The sequence below is a fragment of the Schistocerca piceifrons genome, chromosome 11 (assembly GCF_021461385.2).
Source record: "Schistocerca piceifrons isolate TAMUIC-IGC-003096 chromosome 11, iqSchPice1.1, whole genome shotgun sequence".
Lineage (NCBI taxonomy): Eukaryota > Metazoa > Arthropoda > Insecta > Orthoptera > Acrididae > Schistocerca > Schistocerca piceifrons.
This window is the reverse complement of record NC_060148.1, coordinates 43926397-43947163: the sequence shown is the minus strand read 5'-3', so window position 1 is coordinate 43947163 and position 20767 is coordinate 43926397. Positions and strand designations below refer to the sequence as shown.

Here is a 20767-nt window from a genome sequence, read left to right as displayed (position 1 = left end):
CATGAAACAAGTTCAGAGAAAGGGAGATCATTTATTTTCACAATATAGGGAAGACAGTGTCATGGATATGATATATGAGCAGTGGTTGCAGTCATTGAAACAAAGGCATTTTTATTTGTGGTAAGATCTTTTCATCAAGCTTCAATCAGAAACTTTCTCCTCTGAATGCTAAATTATTTTCTTGACTCCCAACTATAGAGTGAGAATTAACCATTGTGATACAATAAGAGAAATCAGGGCTTACACAGTGCACAGAAAGACTTAGGTGTTTATTTTTCCTCACATAATATTTGAAAGTGGAACAGTAGAATAATATTTTGAAAGCAATGCTTAAGTGTGAACTGCAGTAAAATCATACAGATGTATGTTTCAATGTAGAAATAATTGAGCCAGTTGCTTGCTCCACTGTTGGTAAAGTGCTTGTTAATTGTTGGGCCTGGATGATCTCTCAGGAGAGCTACACTTGTTTAATGCCACCCACATCGACAGTCACAGGTGCACTAAAGGTACAGAACTAGTCTGTGATTTATATTGTTTACTGCTTGACAACTGACTGACAAATGAAAAAAGAATGAAGACCATATAAATCTAGGTTCAAATCCGTATGTATGCTCTGCAAACTGCTGTGAGCTGCATGAGCTGCATGGCAGAGGTTGCCTGTCACTGAACTAGTTATCAGAGCTTCTTCCCTTTCCATTCACATGTGTAGTGTAGGAAGAATGACTGCTTAAATATCTCTGGGTATGCAAATATAGTCTGGTCTGCTCTTCAACGTCCCAATGGAATTGACACATAGTGGGTTAGTATATTCCTTGATTTACCAGAGAAGGCTACTTCTTGTAAATATATAGATAGGCTTTCACACTCTACCTAAAAGCATCTGCATGTACAGTTTTTTAGCTGCGGGTGTGACACACTTGAGCAGTGTTATAGGATGGATAGCAAAGTGTTGTGTAAGCAATCTGCTTTGCAGACTGATTGTATTTTGTCATTAGTCCACCACTGAACAGGTCTGCCTCCTGCTTTACCTACAACTTTATCTTTCAACTGATACATTTTAAATCCCTACAGATTGTTATATCCAGGTATCTGTATTAATTGACTGATTCTGACTGTGACTCACGGACATTATAGCCATAGGCTATTGCAGCACTCTTTTTTTTTTTTTTTTTGAAGTTCCAGTTTTTAAATTTATTAATTTGTACAAGATGCCACTTCCTAATCTTTTTGGGATGTGACTGTGTAGCATCTTTCAGGTATATATTGGCAAAATATAAGCTGCATCCTATGAGCTTGCAAACAACATACAAAGCCGAAATTGCTGACTATTTATGTAATAAATGTACTTTGCCACAGAAATTTAGTACAGGTGATTTTTTTCCCTCCTTTAACACAGCATAATACAAACATGAGAAAACAACAGAGGAACAGATGTGAATTGGTCAGAGGTTAGAAAATGTCAAATTATACCTACAGCAAGTAAGTGCAGCTTTTCTGTTCTGAACCACACTCTGCAAAAGAGAAAAGTCAGCAAATTACACCATGAACAGATAGTCTGTAGACTTATGCCCAGCATTAATGTTTAAAGGCAGTCAGTTAAATCATGATCAAGATCTTTTATTCTGGAAGTAGTAATTACAGAGGAGAAAACAATGCTTCAGCTATTGAGACACTGGATAAACATGTTCTGTTCCATTGAGATTCATGTGCAGTAAGAATGATAGCTCTTTTCACAGTCATTTTATAGTAAACAGAGCATTACCTTTAACACACAGACTATTCATTAAAAAACAGAGGATTTGGGGGGGGGGGGGGGGGGGGGAGAAGAATGTTATGTGGATACAGGTCTCAACCGAAGGTTAAACAGATGAGAAAAACAAAGTCTATTTAAAAAAATAATAATAGCAGTTTCTTGTGAGTAGCAGATCATCTTCATAGCAAAGTTGGGAAAAGAGACAATGAGAGATGGCAATATAAATATCACATGTTTGTAACACTGTAAATAATACTGATAATGGTACTACAAATAACATTAAAACATCATAAACTCATTCACACCAAGAGCGTTATGGTATGCCTTCTTTATTTCTTTGTTGATTGTCCTTGGTGTCAACGTACTGCATCGCTATGCTGGCTGAAAAATGGGGTTTGTAATTCCAATACTGAATATTGTAAATAATGTAGCCGACAGGTGTACAGTTGCGTTTGACAGTACTTTAATTTCACTGTTAACAACCCTGCAATAATACACAGTTATATGACCAGTGCACTATTGTTTAACTTTTGATAAGCCTCATTAATAGTTTTCAGGCAAACCTCCACATACCACTACCATAATTTACTATTGAATATCTAAGAGCAGAAAAAACCTAACCTGAAATTCACAGTTCTTGAAGAACAGAAAGGAACGTATGGAGCAGACATTGTCATTGTTTCAACACAAAGCCTAATTGTGTAACACTTATTTCATAGTTAAGTTGAAGCATTGTTGTTGTTCTAACCAACACAGGTTTCTCATCTGAAACTTGATCATGGGCTGACTCTCTTGTGACCAAAAATCATCACAATAATAGGTGCTGAAACTACACATTGTTCAAAGTTTAATTTACAGAAATTACAATTAAAACTTAACTCATTAAATTAACTGAATACCTTGAAAAATTCATTCTTTTTAACAGTTTCTTTCTACTACAAGGTTTAAGCTGAATTATTTGTTTAAATGATAAAATTAACATATATAGTTACACAAACAATACTTTTGACGAAACTGGATAATACTTTCGAATAAAGGGCTGAATTTGCTAACATGTTTTCAAATAGATCCTTTAAGATTACTAGTATTTCATCTTCCAAGTGTTTATAATTAGTACAGAATTTATATTTGTTTATACGTCAACAATAGAATTTAAGTTATGAGACAGTTACTGATTTCATCCTATAATAAAAGACACTAACAAGGAATAGTCAAAATAAATTAGAAAATCAATTTCATACATGAAACTAAGTGCAAAATTAGATCTGGCGCTATATTCTTTAAGGTCCAATCTTTTTCTTTTATGGAAATGCAGATTGTATTCACTTATGATAATGGTAATTAGTTAGAAATGAAAAAGTGAATTTTAAGGAGGCAAATGGCAAAACAAGAGGGGAAGTAAAACTATCCCAGCTTGCTTCGCCACAGGTGCTACAACGTGCAGTCAGTAGTTAGCTTCTTATTCCATAGATCATTTCCGTGGTAAATGGTAATGATGTGGAACAAGTCTTTTTACATGCACAGCGCAACTTAATTTTTGAATATGAATATGGCTATATGATGAATATTTGTAAGTTTGTATTTATTTATTTTGTTTTTGGTATACAGATTCAAGCTAGTAATTCCTATTCGCCACCTTTTACACACTGTCAATGAGAATGCTTTTTAGTTGGTTTTCTGATCTTTGCTATCTATTGGGTGTTTTACATCCCTGGGTAAGTTATCAACATTTTTTGTTTCAGCATTGCGCATCACTTTTTGTACTAACTCGACATTAATGTGGAGTATTGAATGTCATTTTTCCTTCCAGTATTGTAATTATCTGCATCATTGTTCCTTTTGAACTGCGGTGGATTATTTACGACAAATCTCAGGTTGGAATAAATATACTGTGAAGCAGTAGCCAGATGCCCAACTCTTCAAACAGATGTCTGCTAGATGATGATGGGTGTGCTCTTCATATTACTCTTGCAGCACATTTTTGAGAAATGAATGTCTTTAATAAAAGATGAGTTACTCTAGAACATTATTTCATATAACATTATTGAATGACAGTATTTAGAATATGTGAGCTTACTGGTTTAGGTTCTCATCAATGCAAACAATGAATTTGGAAGTTTCCACCCTATTTATTATTTGCTTACCTTGTGTTACACTTATCATTGGCGTTGTACTACTAGATGTGCAAAACAGAACATGTTGTGTTTTTTAAAGTTGACGGTGACACCATTTGCAGAATACCAGTCAATGATAGTTTTGAGAACATTGTTTACTATTTCTTCTGTTTCTGTATGTATGCTTGAACTGAGTACAGTGATAGTGTCACTCGCGTAAAGAACTAATTCTGGTTGTTTATTAGACAGAAGATCATGTACATGTATGAGGAGCAATAGGGCTTTTGGAAACCTCATACATGATTGCTCTACAGTCGGAATAATGGCTCTGGACTACATTGGTTGAATTACTAAGTACAACTTTCTGTATTCCTTTGGTCAGATATGGCATTAAACACTGGTTAGCTATACCATCAATCCCAGTAAACTTCAGTTTATCCTGGAGAAATTATGATTCATAGAGTCAAATGCCTTAGATATGTTGCATGAAATACCAGTTGCCACCATGTCATGGTTTAATGTTTGTAAAATTTGATGAGTGAACATGTAAATGGCATTGTGAGTAGGATAATTCTTCTGAAACACAAACTGTGATTTGATGAGAATATTATTGTTGCTCAGGTGAGATAATATTCTAAAATACATCATATTTTCAAAAATGTCAGCAGTGAAACAGGACAGCAGTTATTGACATCTCTCCTTTCATCTTTCTTTTAAGGGCTTTGCTAATGACATATTTCAGTCTCTGGAAAACTACCTCACGTTAGTCATGCGTTACATATTTCAGCTAAGACAGGGCTTAGTGTATGGAAACAAATCCTTAGTACTCTATTGGAAACACCATCAAAACCAGATGAGATATTATTTTTGATAGAATATATATTTCTTAATTTCAGAAGGAGAAGTTGGTGATAAATCCATTTGACTGAACTCTATGAGAGATGCTTTTATAAGATGCTGCCATTATTCTTCTGTACTGGTTGTCCCTCTACTTTCTACTATATTTAAGGAATTAGTTAATTTGTGGTAAGGTCCTATGGGACGAAACTGCTAAGATTATCCTCACACACACCCGAGGGAAGACTTGAACCTCCATCAGGGGTAGCTGCGCAAACTGTGATGAGGTGCCTTAGGCTGCACGGCTACCACGCACGGCAAGGAATGATTATTAAATATGTTTGCTAATGATAAATCATTATTTATAGCCCTTCCTTGCAGTTCAAAAGTGATTTTATCCTGTTCTGTGGCTGGTTGTCCTGTCTCTTGTTTCACTATGTTCAATATAGCCTTAATTCTTCTTTTTGGAATTCTGATTCCTGACATGAAAAAGAAATAAAATGATCATATGGCATTTATTGGCCAGGATATCCACTTTTGGGGTTCAACTGCCATATTGCTTTTACTTGATGCCACTCAGGCGACTTGCATATCAGTGATGATGAAAATTATTCCTGGAATAATAAACATGTTCCTTGACTTTGTTAATAATTTTTCTTAACAATTTTGACTAGTTTTTGAAGTGTGCAACTACTGCATGATGTCTACCTCTTCTTCCCAACTGAGAGATTACCTTATTGTTTCCCAAGGTGCTTGAATCCTGGTAATGAACCATGGTTTTTTAATGTCCTTTCTGATTAGATTTTGTGGAGAACTATTTTCAAATTATGATGCAAATTTAATGTGGAATAGATTAAATTTTATGTTAGCATTGGGTTTATTGGAAATTGCACCTCAGATCATCTCTTGTGAACTGTTCCTAAAAATATTTGTCATGAAGACATTAATTAGTCTGATTTCCACTGCCAGGTATCCATACTATGCATCGTGATTAAGGACAGCATTTGTTACTATGCAAATAGTTACTTTCTTGCTTTGAGCTTTACCAATGAAAACATCAGTTAGTTTCCTACTGTTTTTATCCATTTGTGTTGGAAAGTTAATTACTGAGAGCAAATTGTAGGATCCAAGTACAGTTACCAGATCATTTTTCCTTTAAAATCCCTTAGAAAACTTTCACTGAATTCACTACAGACTATTAACTGCTTGCTGTTGTCTGATAGATAGCATAATATAGAATATAGCCTTATAAAAAGCTCAAAATTTCCCAGTATTTATCTGTACACAGTTAGAATTAAAACTGAACTATTTCTCAGTAGTAATTCACAAGCACACATGTCTGTGCTGAGCACTACAAAATCAACTAATGTCAATGATTTTGAACTTTTGTTCTGTCTTAATATACACTATGTGATCAAAAGTATCAGGACATCTCCCAAAATGTACGTTTTTCGTATCAGCTGCATTGTACTGCCACCTACTGCCAGGTACTCCATATCAGTGACCTCAGTAGTCATTGGACATCGTAAAAGAGCAGAATGGGGCACTCTGCAGAAACCACGGACTTCAAATGTGGTCAGGTGATTGGATGTCACTTGTGTCATATGTCTGTACGTGAGATTTCCACACTCCAAAACATCCCTAGGTCCACTGTTTCCAATGTGATAGTGAAGTGGAAACATGAAGTGACATGTACAACACAGAAGTGTACAGGCTGACCTCAGATATGTGAATCTGAGTACATTGTTCTTGGCAATGAATGTTCATCAGAGGTGAAGGGATTGTCAGGAGTGGCCCCAGGGAAGTGTGATATGACCACTCTTATTTTCTCTTTATATGACCTGACCGGCATGTGATATAATATGAGAGAGAGAGAGAGAGAGAGAGAGAGTGTTGAGTGACTGTAGAACGATGCAAGATGACTTAGACAGAATGTCTAGTTGGTGAAATGAATGACAGCTTGCTCCAAATGCAGAAAAATGTAAGTTAATGCAGATGAGCAGGCAAAACAACCCCGCAACATTCAAATATAGCATTAGTTGTGTCCTGCTTGATAATCATATTGATTAAATATCTAGATGTAACATTGTAAAGCAAAATCAAATGGAACTTCAGGTTGTTAGTAGGGAAGGCAAATATCTGACTTCGTTCTATTGAGAGAACTTTGGGAAAGTATACCTCATCTATAAAGAAGACAGCATATAGAATGCTAGTGTGACCCATTCTTGAGTACTGCTCATTGTTTTGGGAACTCCCCCAGGTAGGATTAATGGAAGACACTGAAGCAATTCAGAGGCATGCGTCTAGATTTGTTACCAATAGGCATTCATGAACTGGGATGCAAATCCTTATGATGGAATTTGGCAGTGATGCTCCTTTTGTGAGACACTATTGCTGGAATTATAGAGCTGACATCTGAGGCTGACTGCAGAGTGATCCTATTGCCACCAGTGTCTATTTCTCATAAGGACCAGGAAGATAAGATGAGAGAAATCAGGGCTCATACATAGACTTAAAGGCAGTCGTTTATCCATCTCTTTATTTGCGAGATGAATGGAAATGACTAACATTGGCACAGGGTACCCTCTGCCATGCACCATATCATGGTTTGCAGAGTATTTACATAGATAATGATGATAGGCAATCCACAAGCCCCTTGATATGTTGTAATGGGAAAGAATGAATACGTGTTTGAGCATGACCTGTGGATCTAAAGTCTGCACAAAGTCAGATTTTCCTGTTCGATTTCTGAGTGATAACTGGAGGAGATGCCCATTGGCATGTAGAAATGGGTTCAAAATACTGATTTGTTCATGAATGGCATGAGGTACTGGATGTGCATGGTAAAATTTTTGGTTGAGGATTGTCTTTGACACAATGTACTCTTGAGAATTTGTTGTATGTTAAGAGTGTGTCATCAAACAAATATCCATATGTTCCAACAGTTGCAGAATGCTGGCATAGGAAAATTTAGTATTGGTAGTGTGTACATTGTGTTGATTATCCAACCACAAGAAGTCAAATTCAAACATGCAAAAAATATTGAGAGTCGAATGTATTAAATAGCACTAATGTAATTGTATTTCTTTTTTATTTTGCTTGCAAAGTGTTTATGCCTAAAATAGAGATACTTTTGTCATTGTACTTCATAAGATGCAGATGTGATTTCTGAGCTTTGGGGTGTTCGAGTTGCTCATATGTGTTTTGATTAAGTAATGTGACTGAAGCGCTAGTGTGTAACAGAATTGGTACATTTTTATTAAAAATGTGTAACAATGTAGGCTGTTTATGGTTACTCCTCTGAATGTAATTCTCAGTTGTGACTTTTGGAAGACAGGTTTCATTTGATTTGTGAGTGACTAAGCATTTTACTGTTTATCTGTCTGAAGAGAGTTGATTTAAGTGAGCAAAACTGTGCACTGTATGTGTAGCCTTGTGATTCTTCAACTTGTCTGTGGTTCCTTTAATTATTGCCAGAACAAGCAGGTGAGGGTTCAGAACGTGAAATAATGTGGATTTCCATTTTCTCAAATCTGTGTTTGTGTGCAACAGAATTTACTTCGTTATTTCTTTTCTAGGCAACTTGTGTTTGTCCTGATCTATGACTATATTGGCATGTCACTTGGTGGGAAAAAAAGTGTTTGTGGTCATGTGTGACATAGCACTTAACATAATGCTTCATGTAAACTAGCAGGACAACTGATGGGGGTACATCGTGTACCACTTAAACTGCTGCTTGCAGCTGTTGTCAACATGTGCCATCCAGGGCTGTGCTCCCTTAGAACTGTCCACAGTCAGCATCACAACAGCAGTCATATTAAAGTCTAGTTCCACAAAGTCATGGACTTGCTCAGATTCAATCACTTTTAGTACAGCAGTGTGACCAGGCTTGTGAAGTTTTAAAATCTCAGCAAATATGCTGTTCTTAATCAGGTTCTGCATAATTGCATCATGAAGCTTCAGTACTCAAACACTGGATAAACACATTCTGTCCACATTGAGATTCATGTACAGTAAGAATGATAGTAGCTCTTTTCACAGCTATTTTATAGTAAATGGATCATTACCTGTAACAAACTGATTGAGACCATTCATTAAAAAAAGGAGAGAGGAAAAGAATTCATTGTGTTGAAGGCATTATTAACCACAGGTTAAGCAGAGGGAGAGTAATAATTGTATGTTTGTTTAGAATGTCACTGCAAATATTTAATATTGAAAATTTGTCTTCATCACAAAAACCCCACATGTTCTACTGGAAAAGTGTGACTTGTACATCAATTCACATGGAACTAGTTTCAGACAGGCCAGTTATTTATTTTTTACATAATTATTGGCACATCTCAGGAAAATATTATTTTCATTGGTCTAATGAATGAAAAAAACTGTCTGAATGTATCTATTTTTTAATATTAAGACAACAGGAGCTCGTTTGTAGCCATTGCTGCAAGGTGCAGTTTGTCAGTTGTGGTAAGAATCTAACATTAAATGACATAAAAAACACAGAGGGTGCAATGCAAGCACTGAAAAAATGTGGTGCAGAGCAAGAAATTCTTTACATTAAGTTTGGTAAATTCTGGTGATACTCTGGAATGCCATATTCATTTGATTATGGACTGGGAAGCACTTTCTCTTTTTGATTATCAGCTGTGATTGAAATTATTTGTATTTGTATGATCTGTGTTTAATTTTTAAGTGTCTTATCACCTGGCCACTTATTTAACTAAAATCAGAGTTGATTTTATGTCAGAAGTACAAAATGAAAGTATGCCAGAGAAGACAGGCATACAAGGCGAATCAGATTTATTTTCTGTTGAAAGATTAAAAACAAGTGTGGAAGTAAAGGAAATATGTGCAGATATCTGATTGAAGACTCTGGTATGCCTAAGAAGTGAGGAAAGCTTTCAAGTTATGATTTTCAGAGAGCTGTGCCATGACATAAATGTCTTATATATCTTTGTGTTTGTAGTAATAGTACCCAGATGTGTCTGGTGGTATTATAATCATTACTAGATAGATGGGGCTGGAATATGGAAAAGACAATAACCGAACAATCTGTGATACAGTACTACATAATGCCGCTGAAAATTATATAAATTGATAAAAAATAAGGGTTCTTCACAGAATTTGCAAAGAAAAGCACTAATCTAAAACACTAATATAAAAAGGGAGATGATGATAGGATTTATGTTTAGATGTCACGGAATAACTTGCATGGTACTAGACAGATTGGCAGAGGATAAAAACTGTAGGGGAAGACAGATTGGAGTACATCCAACAAGTAATCGAGGATGTTGTGCATCAGTACTACTGTGACTAGAGGAACCCACCATAAGTCTCTCTCTGATGATACAGTCAAAATGTGTCAGGGTAACAGAAGGGTAAAAATAAATGGGCACCTATTTTGGCATGGGTGCCAACACGCAACAGCTTCCGTGGAAATACTCAAAGTTTAGACATGACTTCATCAGGCTACTAGCACAGTGGGCAACCAGGTGCATTGTTGGCACAGGGGCTGAGAGCACAGTTTTAAAAAATTTTTGTCACATGTTTCAATATGTTTATTTTTCTTTTGTTGTTGCAAAATTATGTCACATCAGTATCTTCAGTGCCATTGTGATATATAATGGAGTTAATGGGAAAAGAAATTTAGATTTCCAAATCTTATTAAAAATAGATTTTATCATCGCAGTTGACACAGATTAACACCTTCCAGAAAACGGCTAGGAACAGTTTTCGTTTGTCTGCAGGAAGGTCATGACAAATTGGTTGTCAAGTATATTAATATTTAAGCCAATTAATGGAAGTAGATCTGAATGTGTGCACAACAGCCACAAGCCTGAGAAAGCTGATAAAGGAAACCTGTAATCAGTTTGTGGATAAAGTTTTGCAAAATTACGTAAAAATGGAGCCATTTCTGTAAATTATTGGCTTGTGTGGTGGAAGAAAGGCCCCTTCTTATATGGTGGACTTCTTCTCAATGAAGTTGGGATACTGGCATGTTCATTAAAATTAATTCCACCCAGGTTTATGGCATTAGGTGAACACTGCAATGTATAATTTTACTCACATGTGATGAATTACATTCGCCGATTATAGATATGCCCTACTCTCATCCCACAGCAAAGAGAAATCACAAATAGAAGTGATGGAATTAAAATTACATCTTAATCCCTAATCAGTTGCGGGCTCCAGCTTTTGAGAAAATGCTTTGATATGCATAGTTTACCACGAAATTATCGCCAGATCGTGAGGTTTTTTCCTATTACTATTCACACAAAAAATTATGGTTGTGGTATATATACATTCGCAAGTTGCTCATGGTGCTCCAAATTTTTATGCTTTTAATGTTTTTTATGAAGCACTACTTCTCATGAAGCATAAAAGTAAGATACAAAGCAAAAATTTCAGTAATGCCATTATATTTTGTGATGTCACAAAAAATATTGGCGTGATGTGTTTTCATGACAAATGAAAGAAAAACAAAACATCCAAACTGATTCGCACACACAGTGCAAAATTTCGAAACTGTACTTTTAGTCTCCGTGTACCACCTCACTTGGTGTTACGATGCATGAGTGGACTGAAGAAGTTGCATTGAAAGTTAGATCATCATTTTCTCAAAAACTATTGAGTGTTGGTACCTAAGCCAAAAAAAGTGGCCCACTATTTTCACCCTTCCTTCATCATGGCAGTTGTCAACTATATCAGAAAGCAACCCATGGTGGGTCCCCTTGTGACGTGAAGAGGTTGACACAGGAGTGGAAGTCATGGTAGGCTATATCAAACTAGTCCGAAGTGTTCCTCCTCCACATGCAAAAAAATTCAAATGTCAATGTTACACATGTCAAATAGGAACTGTAAATGGATTCTAGTTGATTTTTGTGTTTGTTTTGTAGTTCATAGAGGATTCAAATGAAGCAGTATCAAGAACAAGCCTCAAAACTTGTAGATAACACATGCACTTTTTGAGAATCTTGTGCTATAGGTCCACTTGTACAGGATGTTGTAAGAAGAGTGTGACATTATAATATGTATTCCAGTTTTCATTCCATAAAATTACTAGGGTGGTAAAATGGGAGAGATTAGATGTGAATTTTAAAATTTTCCCAGCGAATTGACTGTTCAAACAAATTCCGGGCTTGCAGCCGGTCGTCGTTCAATACTTCGCACGATATTTCAACTGGGCACCCATCTAAAGACAGGGTGCCCATCTAAAGACAGTATTCAGCGAAAATGGGTATTCCATCCGGCAGATTAACAGGGCACTAACAGTTAAAACTAAGAAGCAGGAAGTGAATAAAGAGGAGAACATGCCGGAACAATCTTTAGCTTTTCTTCCTTTCGTTGGCAACCCTTCGTTTAAAATAGCAAGAATCCTCCGAAAGTTTCAGGTAAAAGTGGTTTTCCGGCCACCATCAAAGATTGCGGACCTTGTGGGATCAGTTAAGGACAATCTGTTACTACGAAAGGCCGGAATTTACAAGATACCGTGCCAATGTGGTATGGCTTACATAGGTCAAACCACACACACCGTGAAAGAACGCTGCACTGAACATCAAAGTTACACCCGCCTTTTGCAGCCAAGCAAGTCCGCTATTGCTGAACATTGTATTTCTACTGGACATTCAATGGAGAATGAGAAAACAATGATTTTGTCCACAGCAATGTCTTTCTGGGACTCCATTATTAAAGAATCCGTAGAAATACGACTGGCGGAAAATCTGTTAAACCGTGACAGCGGCTACCAGCTGGACAGTGCATGGAATCCCATCGTCTCTACGATTTGCTCAAATCGAAGACGACAGAGTGCGTCAACGGCCGTGGCAAACAGCAACGCAGAGGGCGACTGAGTTCCGCTATTCCACCAGCGAGGGCGCTGCCGGCGGGCAGTGTTTGTTCATCAAGTTTTCGACGCATGTGCAGAATAGTTACAGTACGCTATATATTGCGGAGTGGGGGACGTTTTCGCCAGTCTGCGACGGCTCACCGGGAGAGATTAGATGTCATACGGATGCTTTGACACTTGTTTTTCGCCATTTCCATGGTTCCATGCCTGAACTACATAAATGTTTCTGAAATCTCTGGATGTTTCTACAATTGTCTTTGTGTTGCAGGAAAGTGGGAAATGACAGTTGTAATGGTACCAAAAATATCCTCTGCCACATCCTGTTAAGTTCTTTGTATAGCATAGATGTAGAAATTGAAGAAACTGGAGATTAATAGGTAGGATTGTGGACTGTAAATCACATATTTACTATGAGCCATATTTGGGAAAAGTTCCGGGTGTTTAAGGAACCCATTTTTTTTTTTCAGTATTTCTTAATATGGGACAGTAGTCACAGTCAAAGGCTGCACAACAGTCTGAAGGACTGGTGGAAACCAAGAAAGATGCTGGGCATACTCAGGAGATGGACAGGCACAAGAACCTAGGTAGAAAAGCCAGAGAGATATTTAGTATATTTAAAACATTGAAGAGTCCAATGGTGAGTGTGTAGAATGACCATCCAGTGGGGCCCAGTGCCACGCTGATGGTCAAGTGAAATATTTCATTAAGCTTCAAATATACATCACGCCATTAGCATGATGAGGCACACATGTCCTATTCTGTTGACTCAAGCTGGCTATAGCCCAAAGGGAACAGGATTCTGCCCTGTCAAAGAGATGCATACATACACATCCTGCATCGCTGACATCACACTGAATGACATCCAGCAGTTTGACAGTGCACTAAGGCCATGATGTCACTGGTGCTCTGCTCTTCTGCCATCTCTGCATTCCACTGTGGAACTGCCTCACCCAGTGACTCAGGATCAGCTCATATGCATCACTGACACAAACAAAGACTGCCGTGCATGATATGTTACCCACTGCCCCCTGACAGGAGTCTGGTGACAGCAGGACAGACAGCAAGTCAGCAATGCTGTGACAAGAACTCCCATAAGGAGACTAGTACAGAGGGCAGCTGGCTCAAACTGGTCTCGAACCCATGGTTGCAGCTGGTGGTGCCCAGTCGTCTTGTCATGTAGCATGGTCCTGGTATTGTAGAGGTGCTGCTGTTCTCTGAATGAAATTACCTCAAAATTCACAGCTATTTATGCAGATCCAAGGCACATTTCATGCATTATTAGCCAGCCCAGGTTACCTAACTCACAACATGGGGTCTTGCTGTGGTGTGGTCACACTGTCCTGCCTGCTCTGGATATTACTGTTGTGTGGTGCAGGTTTCACCAAGCTTGGCTAGCACAGCTCCAAAACCTTCTGTGTATATGTTGTTAAAACCAATATGTTGTGACACTGCAGTTACTGGCTGGCAGCAGGTATCACAATGCTGCACAGTGGCTTTCTCACAAATTCCTAAAAGTTTAATTTAATACTAGGTAGTGACAATACATGACCCTCTCCCTAGGGGAGTACCAGCCCCTCAGGTCCTGCTCCAGTCCAGTTCCTCACCATGACTATCAGCATTGATTTACAATATAGACATACTACCACAATTGTCGTCTGGCCCCGTTAGCTGAGTGGTCAGCGTGACGGAATGTCAATCCTAAGGTCCCGGGTTCAATTCCTGGCTGGGTCAGAGATTTTCTCCACTCAGGGACTGGGTGTTGTGTTGTCCTAATCATCATCATTTCATCCCCATTGACGCACAGGTTGCCGAAGTGACGATAAATCAAAAGACCTGCACCAGGCGAACAGTCTACCCGACGGGAGGCCTTAGCCACACGACATTTCATTTTACCACAATTGTATCAGTGTAGCAATTTTAAACACTTTACATTTACTACATAAAACTCTGCTTCCTTGCAAATCCTGCCCCCCACCCCCTCCATACCTCATTACTGGCCACCAACAGAAATTAATGCTTCCCTTCTGGCTGCCCACTTTTTTTAGTTTATTCATCCTCCTAGACTGGCCTACACCTGGTAACTTCCACCCTAGGCACGCACTGTGTATCCTGTATGTGGAAATATATTTCTTTCTTTGTCCAGATTTCCTGTTATATCATTTAATGCCAGACCTGAGTGCCCACAAATCGATCCTGACTACCTCAGAAGCCAGACACCATAGTCTTCATCCCCCCACACATGTACATCTTGTCCTTGCAACAACATTTCCTCCTGTGCTTTCCAGCAAACAGACTCCCAAAACTATCCTCATGAGTAACCCATGTATAGCACTGCCATTCACGGCATTTCAACCAGAAGTCTCACTTATTCTTCTCCCTGTAGATCTCACAACAGGCTGAATTCCACTTGAAATGCATGGTTTTCCACTAATTATGCTCTCCAAAAACAAATTCCCCCTGCCTGGTGGCACTGTATCATGTGAATTAAGCCTTAATGTTATTGCTCATGATTTAACTGGATTGTCTTGTACAACAGATGCTCCTCATGACAGATCAACATTGACACTCCTCATGTGCCTCAGACATCAGATGTACTATAAACAGCTCACTGCAGATGTCAGCTGCTTGTCCTGCAAGGTTTGACCCAGTGTTTGTGCTCATGTTACATTCTGAACTCCTGGCAGTCTTCAATAGGTTCAGCCCTGTCGACTTATCATTCACTCAACGAACTTGTCTCTTCTTCATTTTCCTCCATGCTTCCTGCTTCCAGGAAAGTATGTGTGCCTGTAATGTTTCTGCCACATCATCTGCAACATAACTAACAAGAACTTCTTGTGCATTGCCTGTAGGATCTCAAACAATAACGTTGTCTGCAGTTCCACTCTACACAATACAAAAATCACTGGCACATGCATTTTCCTCCACATGTGGTTCAGGTTCTCTGGCTTCAGTACAGCATTTAATACCAACCAACAGTGCAGATACTACTGTATTTAAATCATACATATTACTGTCCCCACACTTAATCACTTCATTCCTGCCTACACTCATTTCTGCCACCTCTGATTCCACAGTTCCAGTGGATATTGGAGCTGGTACTTCTGCATTACTTTCCTTTCCTTTTGTGTCAGAATTCTATGCCTCACATAACTCTCTGGGAACATGTATTATGTCGCCATCTACAACTAAATTAATCTTCCCACTCAATAGATTGTCAGCTCATCCATGACATTCTTTCCCCTGCTCCTCTACCTTTCAGGTCCCCCCTCCCACCCCTCTGCTTCTTCTCTTTCCCTTTCTTTCATTTTCCTCATAATCAACATATTCATCACTTTTTGAGACCCATTTTCAACCAACCATTCATCATGCTCTCTCCACAACTTCTTTCTATACTCCAGAGTTTCATGATAAGCTATTTCCTTCTTCTAAGAGTCAAGTGCTTCTAATCTCTTAGACAACTCCACCTTCTCCAATCATAACTTATCTACTTCATCTCTTAAAATTCTCAGTTTCTCCTGTGTTCTAACCCCTGACGAATTGAAAACTCTGCTCCCTGTGCTTCTGACCACAGCATGATTACCTCTTATTTATTGTACAAGCACAAATGGGAAGAGAAATATTTAAACACATTACTGTCCAGTACTTCCCACTACTTTACATGGTTAAATATCGAGTTATATTCTTTACACTGCACAAAAAAATCCAATTATGAGAACAATTAATTGTAACACTATCTTATTACTCCTTACTATATTTAATCAATCTTGATTGAGTGGCTGCTCATAACTACTACACATCAAAATGATGACTAAACTTAGCTTCACCTCCTGAATCACTATTCATGGTTCACAACAGGTTTAGTACTAGACAATGAACCACTCATCTTGCTTGTGATGCTCATATTGCACACGCCAACCTGGTGAAAACTAACACATATATTTATACCACCTCAAAATATCATGTGTGTTCATCTGAAACATATTGAACTTACATGCACAAATCTGGCCGTAGCAGAATCTACTGACTTGCCAAGACCTCACAGTCAAACAAAACAAAACAAAAGACTGCACTCACCACACCATGTGTCAGCAAAAATGCACCTCCCCAGTAGTCAAGTCATATTTTTGATCAATGGATGGCAGTTGTAGGCACTGTCTGGTATCACCAAACATCATCATAATGAGCTCAAACATCCCAATCCCTGCACTACTTAAGAGCCACTGAGGTGAGTGTGTGGAATGTTGGGCAGGTTGTTGAGAGAAATATTTTATTAGACTTCAAATATACATCGCATTGTTAGCAAGGTGGGGCAGACAATGCCCCACTCTGGTGACCTGACTGGTAATAGCTTACAGGAGGTTGGCTACCATCCTAGTGAGGAAATTCATGCATACATGCCCTGCATTTCCAACATAAGGCCGAGCAGCAGTCAACAGTCTGGCAGTGGGCCAATCAGTAATGCTCTGCTGCTTCTGCTGTCACTTCATTGTATTGCAGAACAGCTGCACTCAGTGATTCAGGTTCACATCCATTGCAGATGTGTGTGAAGACTGCCATGCATGACACATGACCCATTGCCCCTGCAGGAGTCTGCTGACAGTAGGCACTGATGGTGGTGTTACTGCATTCTGAATGAATCTGTCTCAAAATTCACAGCTATTTATGTGGCTCTGAGGTGCATTTGTTTCATTATTAGCCAGCCCCTGGTCACTTAGCTCACAGCATGAGTCTTTCCCAGGTGCTGTGAAATCATCCTTCCTGCACGTGCCATTACCACTGCACAGTGAAGAATTCATCAAGCATGGATAGTCCAGCTTGTGATCGTTTTGCATTTGTATTCTTATATCCTGTATGTCGCCACACTACACTTACCAGCCAATGGTGGCTAATGCAACACTTCATGGTGGCATTCTTCGAAATTCCTACAAGTTTCACTTACAACTAGATTTTGACACTACAATACGTGACACTACAATACATAGAGGTTTGTGACAAGGTTCTGCTTTTTGCCAAGAGTGTTCAACACAGTACATGGAAAATTAACAGAAATAGTCAAGGTGTCAACTTGAGTGAGAGATTCTGTGTGTGGGTAAATGGCATAAGGTCACAACCATAGCAAAGTCCAAAGCTGAGGTGTTGACATGTGGTAAGTTCATAGCCTACCATGCAAGTGAAGTTTGCCTGGAGAGCAACACTAAGAAAACAGACGTGGTGGTTCTTTCTTGAGGAGTGGTGCATGTTTGGAATTTGTTATTTACTAGCCTAGAGAAGTTTTCAACAAGTTATAGATGAATGTAAAGCAATGCATCATTAGTACATCGAGAATATTGTGAAAGTGTGAAAAATATTGTGAATTTGTGCACCATCTCCATCAATGTTAAAATTGAGACGTTACCAGTGTCGATTTGGAGAACAGCGTTCTCGCAGATCATAAGGTAGATGATGAGAAATTTTATTTCTGCAGCTCAAAATCTGTGGGTTATTTGGTCCAGCACAGAAATCTGTGATGTCTGGACAGAAGAAAAAACCAAGAAGTCTGAAAATTATGTGACAACATATTGTTAGAAGAAACGCATCTCTCATGCCAGAACACACTCCAGAGACAGCTGTGAGCATGCCAGTGCATTAACTTGATAAACCCAGCAGCAATAAACAGGCAGGCAAGGTCATTAAATATCTAGGACAAGGTGGTATGTGGGTGGATAGAAGAGAGCACAACACTATGACTGTAGCCAAACTGTGAAATTGGCAGTTGAAGGTAGAGGTCATTAAATACCTTGAAGTATGCTGCATCAGAGAAAACACTGTCTGATTCTCTGTAAAGATTGTAGTGCAGTGGAGCACAGGGTGAAATCAGGAGACTGTATGTTGATAAAATAGCTGCTCATCAAATTAAATTTTTAAAATTCCTGAGTGTATAAGTGATAAGAATCTCTGAAAATTTGAATAAAATTCATTAAAAATAAATATTGATAATGTGGAATATGTACACAAGTGTATCAGCAGTTTAATTTGAAAGATTGTTTCCTTTTTTTTAGCTTCTTGGCGATCCATTGGGAATCTCTTGGCCCACTGATTATATCAAGGAGGATCCCAAACTTAATTTAGAAGTGGATGAAACCGAGAATATTGTAAGCATTCACTTTTCTGATTTTGCATGTTGTTAATTGTTCAGTTTAAAGGTTATATTGTAGTGTAATAGGAACAGACTGTGAGTTTTAACACTGTTATTAATTTTCCAGTATTCTTGTACTACTCCACTTGATTTGCATTATCATCTATTATTTACTGATTGTTCTGAACAGCATTTGAGCAGGACTTGTAACAGTATGTTTAATTCTTTTTTCAGTGAAGCTTCTTTATATCAAGCATTTACTTAATGCACAAGTGAGATGGATGCTCTAAATTCATGTGCAGTACAAATGTAAAACCTGTTAGTATAGGTCATTTAAGGAATATTTCCCTTTTCAATAAGTTTTGATTAATACAATGCAGAAGAATCCATTCAACTTTTATCATTTTCAGTGAATTTGTGGCAAAAATTTTCACAGGTGGGAGATCTATTAAAAGTGATAATATTTGTATGTGATACATCACACTTTATAAACTGGTCTCAGTCTATTTATAATGTGGATACTTCTGTGGTAAGTACTGACTTACATAAATATTTGTCAGTCACAGAAAAACTCACAGGGTTGGACTTCTGGTAAATGATTCTGCACATGTGTGGCGTCAGTATTGGAATCTTGCAGGGCCAAACAAGAAGAATTATCTTCTTGGTGTGTACTGTGACTTTGATAAAGGATTTGCATGTTTAAAGCATGAAATTGTACTTGGTAAACTAAAATTTGTGATATTAATGTTTTTCCTGTTGCACAATAGAAAACAGATGGCCAGATTGATAAACTTCTCACAGGAGTAAAACCAAAGTAATATTGGGCATTATAAAGCAGAGAACTGCACAAGGTTAGGCACTGGACCCACTCTTGTTCACAATGTTCACAAATAAAATTTACAATGGCTGTAAAGTACCCTTAAGACACAGAAGTGTCTGGTGATTGTGCAAGCATACCAGTCAAGAGGCCAAACTTCATAATGGTAGGCATAGCCCATGTGATATATAATAGAGTGCAGCTGACTGTCATGGGAAAATTGGTTCCTACTTCGCATTTACTCTTTCAGCACAACCATTTATTTTTCAGGCTTTATTTTGTTGTGTATTCATGGCATAGTCACCTCTCTGTTGTGTTATGTGATTTTGTTGATTGTAATGGAAGTTTTATGTTACTTTGGCATTAGTGAGGAAGAAAGTGGTAAAAACAGCTCCCTCATCATCTAGTGAATGAAATTAAATGGTTAAATGGTTTGATGTTGGGATCAAGGAGTTTCATTGACTTTCACAATTTTTGTATGATTAGGAACTGCAATTTTCAGTTGTTTGAATTTCTCAGAAGTTTTGGTGACATTGTGCATAAATACATATGTGCTTCTAGCTGGAAGACTGTGTTCCACAGTAAAGTTCCAACTGTTATGTGTGATGGTGAGTTTGCTCAAAAGTTGGAACATGGAAGTGGATTTGTAAGGGCACATGATTTGAAGGTCATAAAATCAGTTTTAGAAATATTGTTTTTTGAAATATTGCTTATGGCTGTGTAAGTGTGTGCCATCCTGTTGTTGCTCAGCAAAATGGAATCACCAGACTGTTTATGGTTGGTATTTGTTATGTAGAGAAATTTGTTCTGTTATGCTGAATATATAGGTAATTTAGATGTGTACATATTTTCCATAAGATTAAAACATCTTTGGGAATGATTAAGTATCATTAACTGGAAGTGGATGGAAGAAAGTTGGTGATCAAGATTAGCAGGTTCTTGAAAAGAAGTCAGTGCACTGATTATGAATGAAGGTAAGAAGAATAATACAAGGACATTGCAGTAGGCAATTGAAAAACATGGTGACTGTGGGAATGTTTATATTAAGATAAATGGGCAGTTATGAGGATCAAGGAGAGGACACTTACAGTTGAATACACTACTGGCCATTAAAATTGCTACACCATGAAGGTGACACGCTACAGATGCAAAAATTAACCGACAGGAAGAAGATGCTGTGATATGCAAATGATTAGCTTTTCAGAGCAATCACACAAGGTTGGTGCTGGTGGCGACACCTACAATGTGGTGACATGAGGAAAGTTTCCAACCGATTTCTCATACA

At 38.1% G+C, this 20767-nt stretch overlaps 1 protein-coding gene across 1 annotated transcript in view; it reads left to right on the top strand.

Annotated features, from left to right (window-relative positions):
• LOC124719651 overlaps positions 1 to 18717 on the top strand; it is a 470793-nt gene extending 452076 nt beyond the window's left edge. The window contains exon 8 of the mRNA XM_047244864.1: positions 18589 to 18717. Within this exon, the coding sequence (XP_047100820.1) occupies positions 18589 to 18717 (129 nt within the window). The remainder of the gene's footprint in view (positions 1 to 18588) is intronic.
• The last annotated feature ends 2050 nt before the right edge of the window (positions 18718 to 20767 follow it).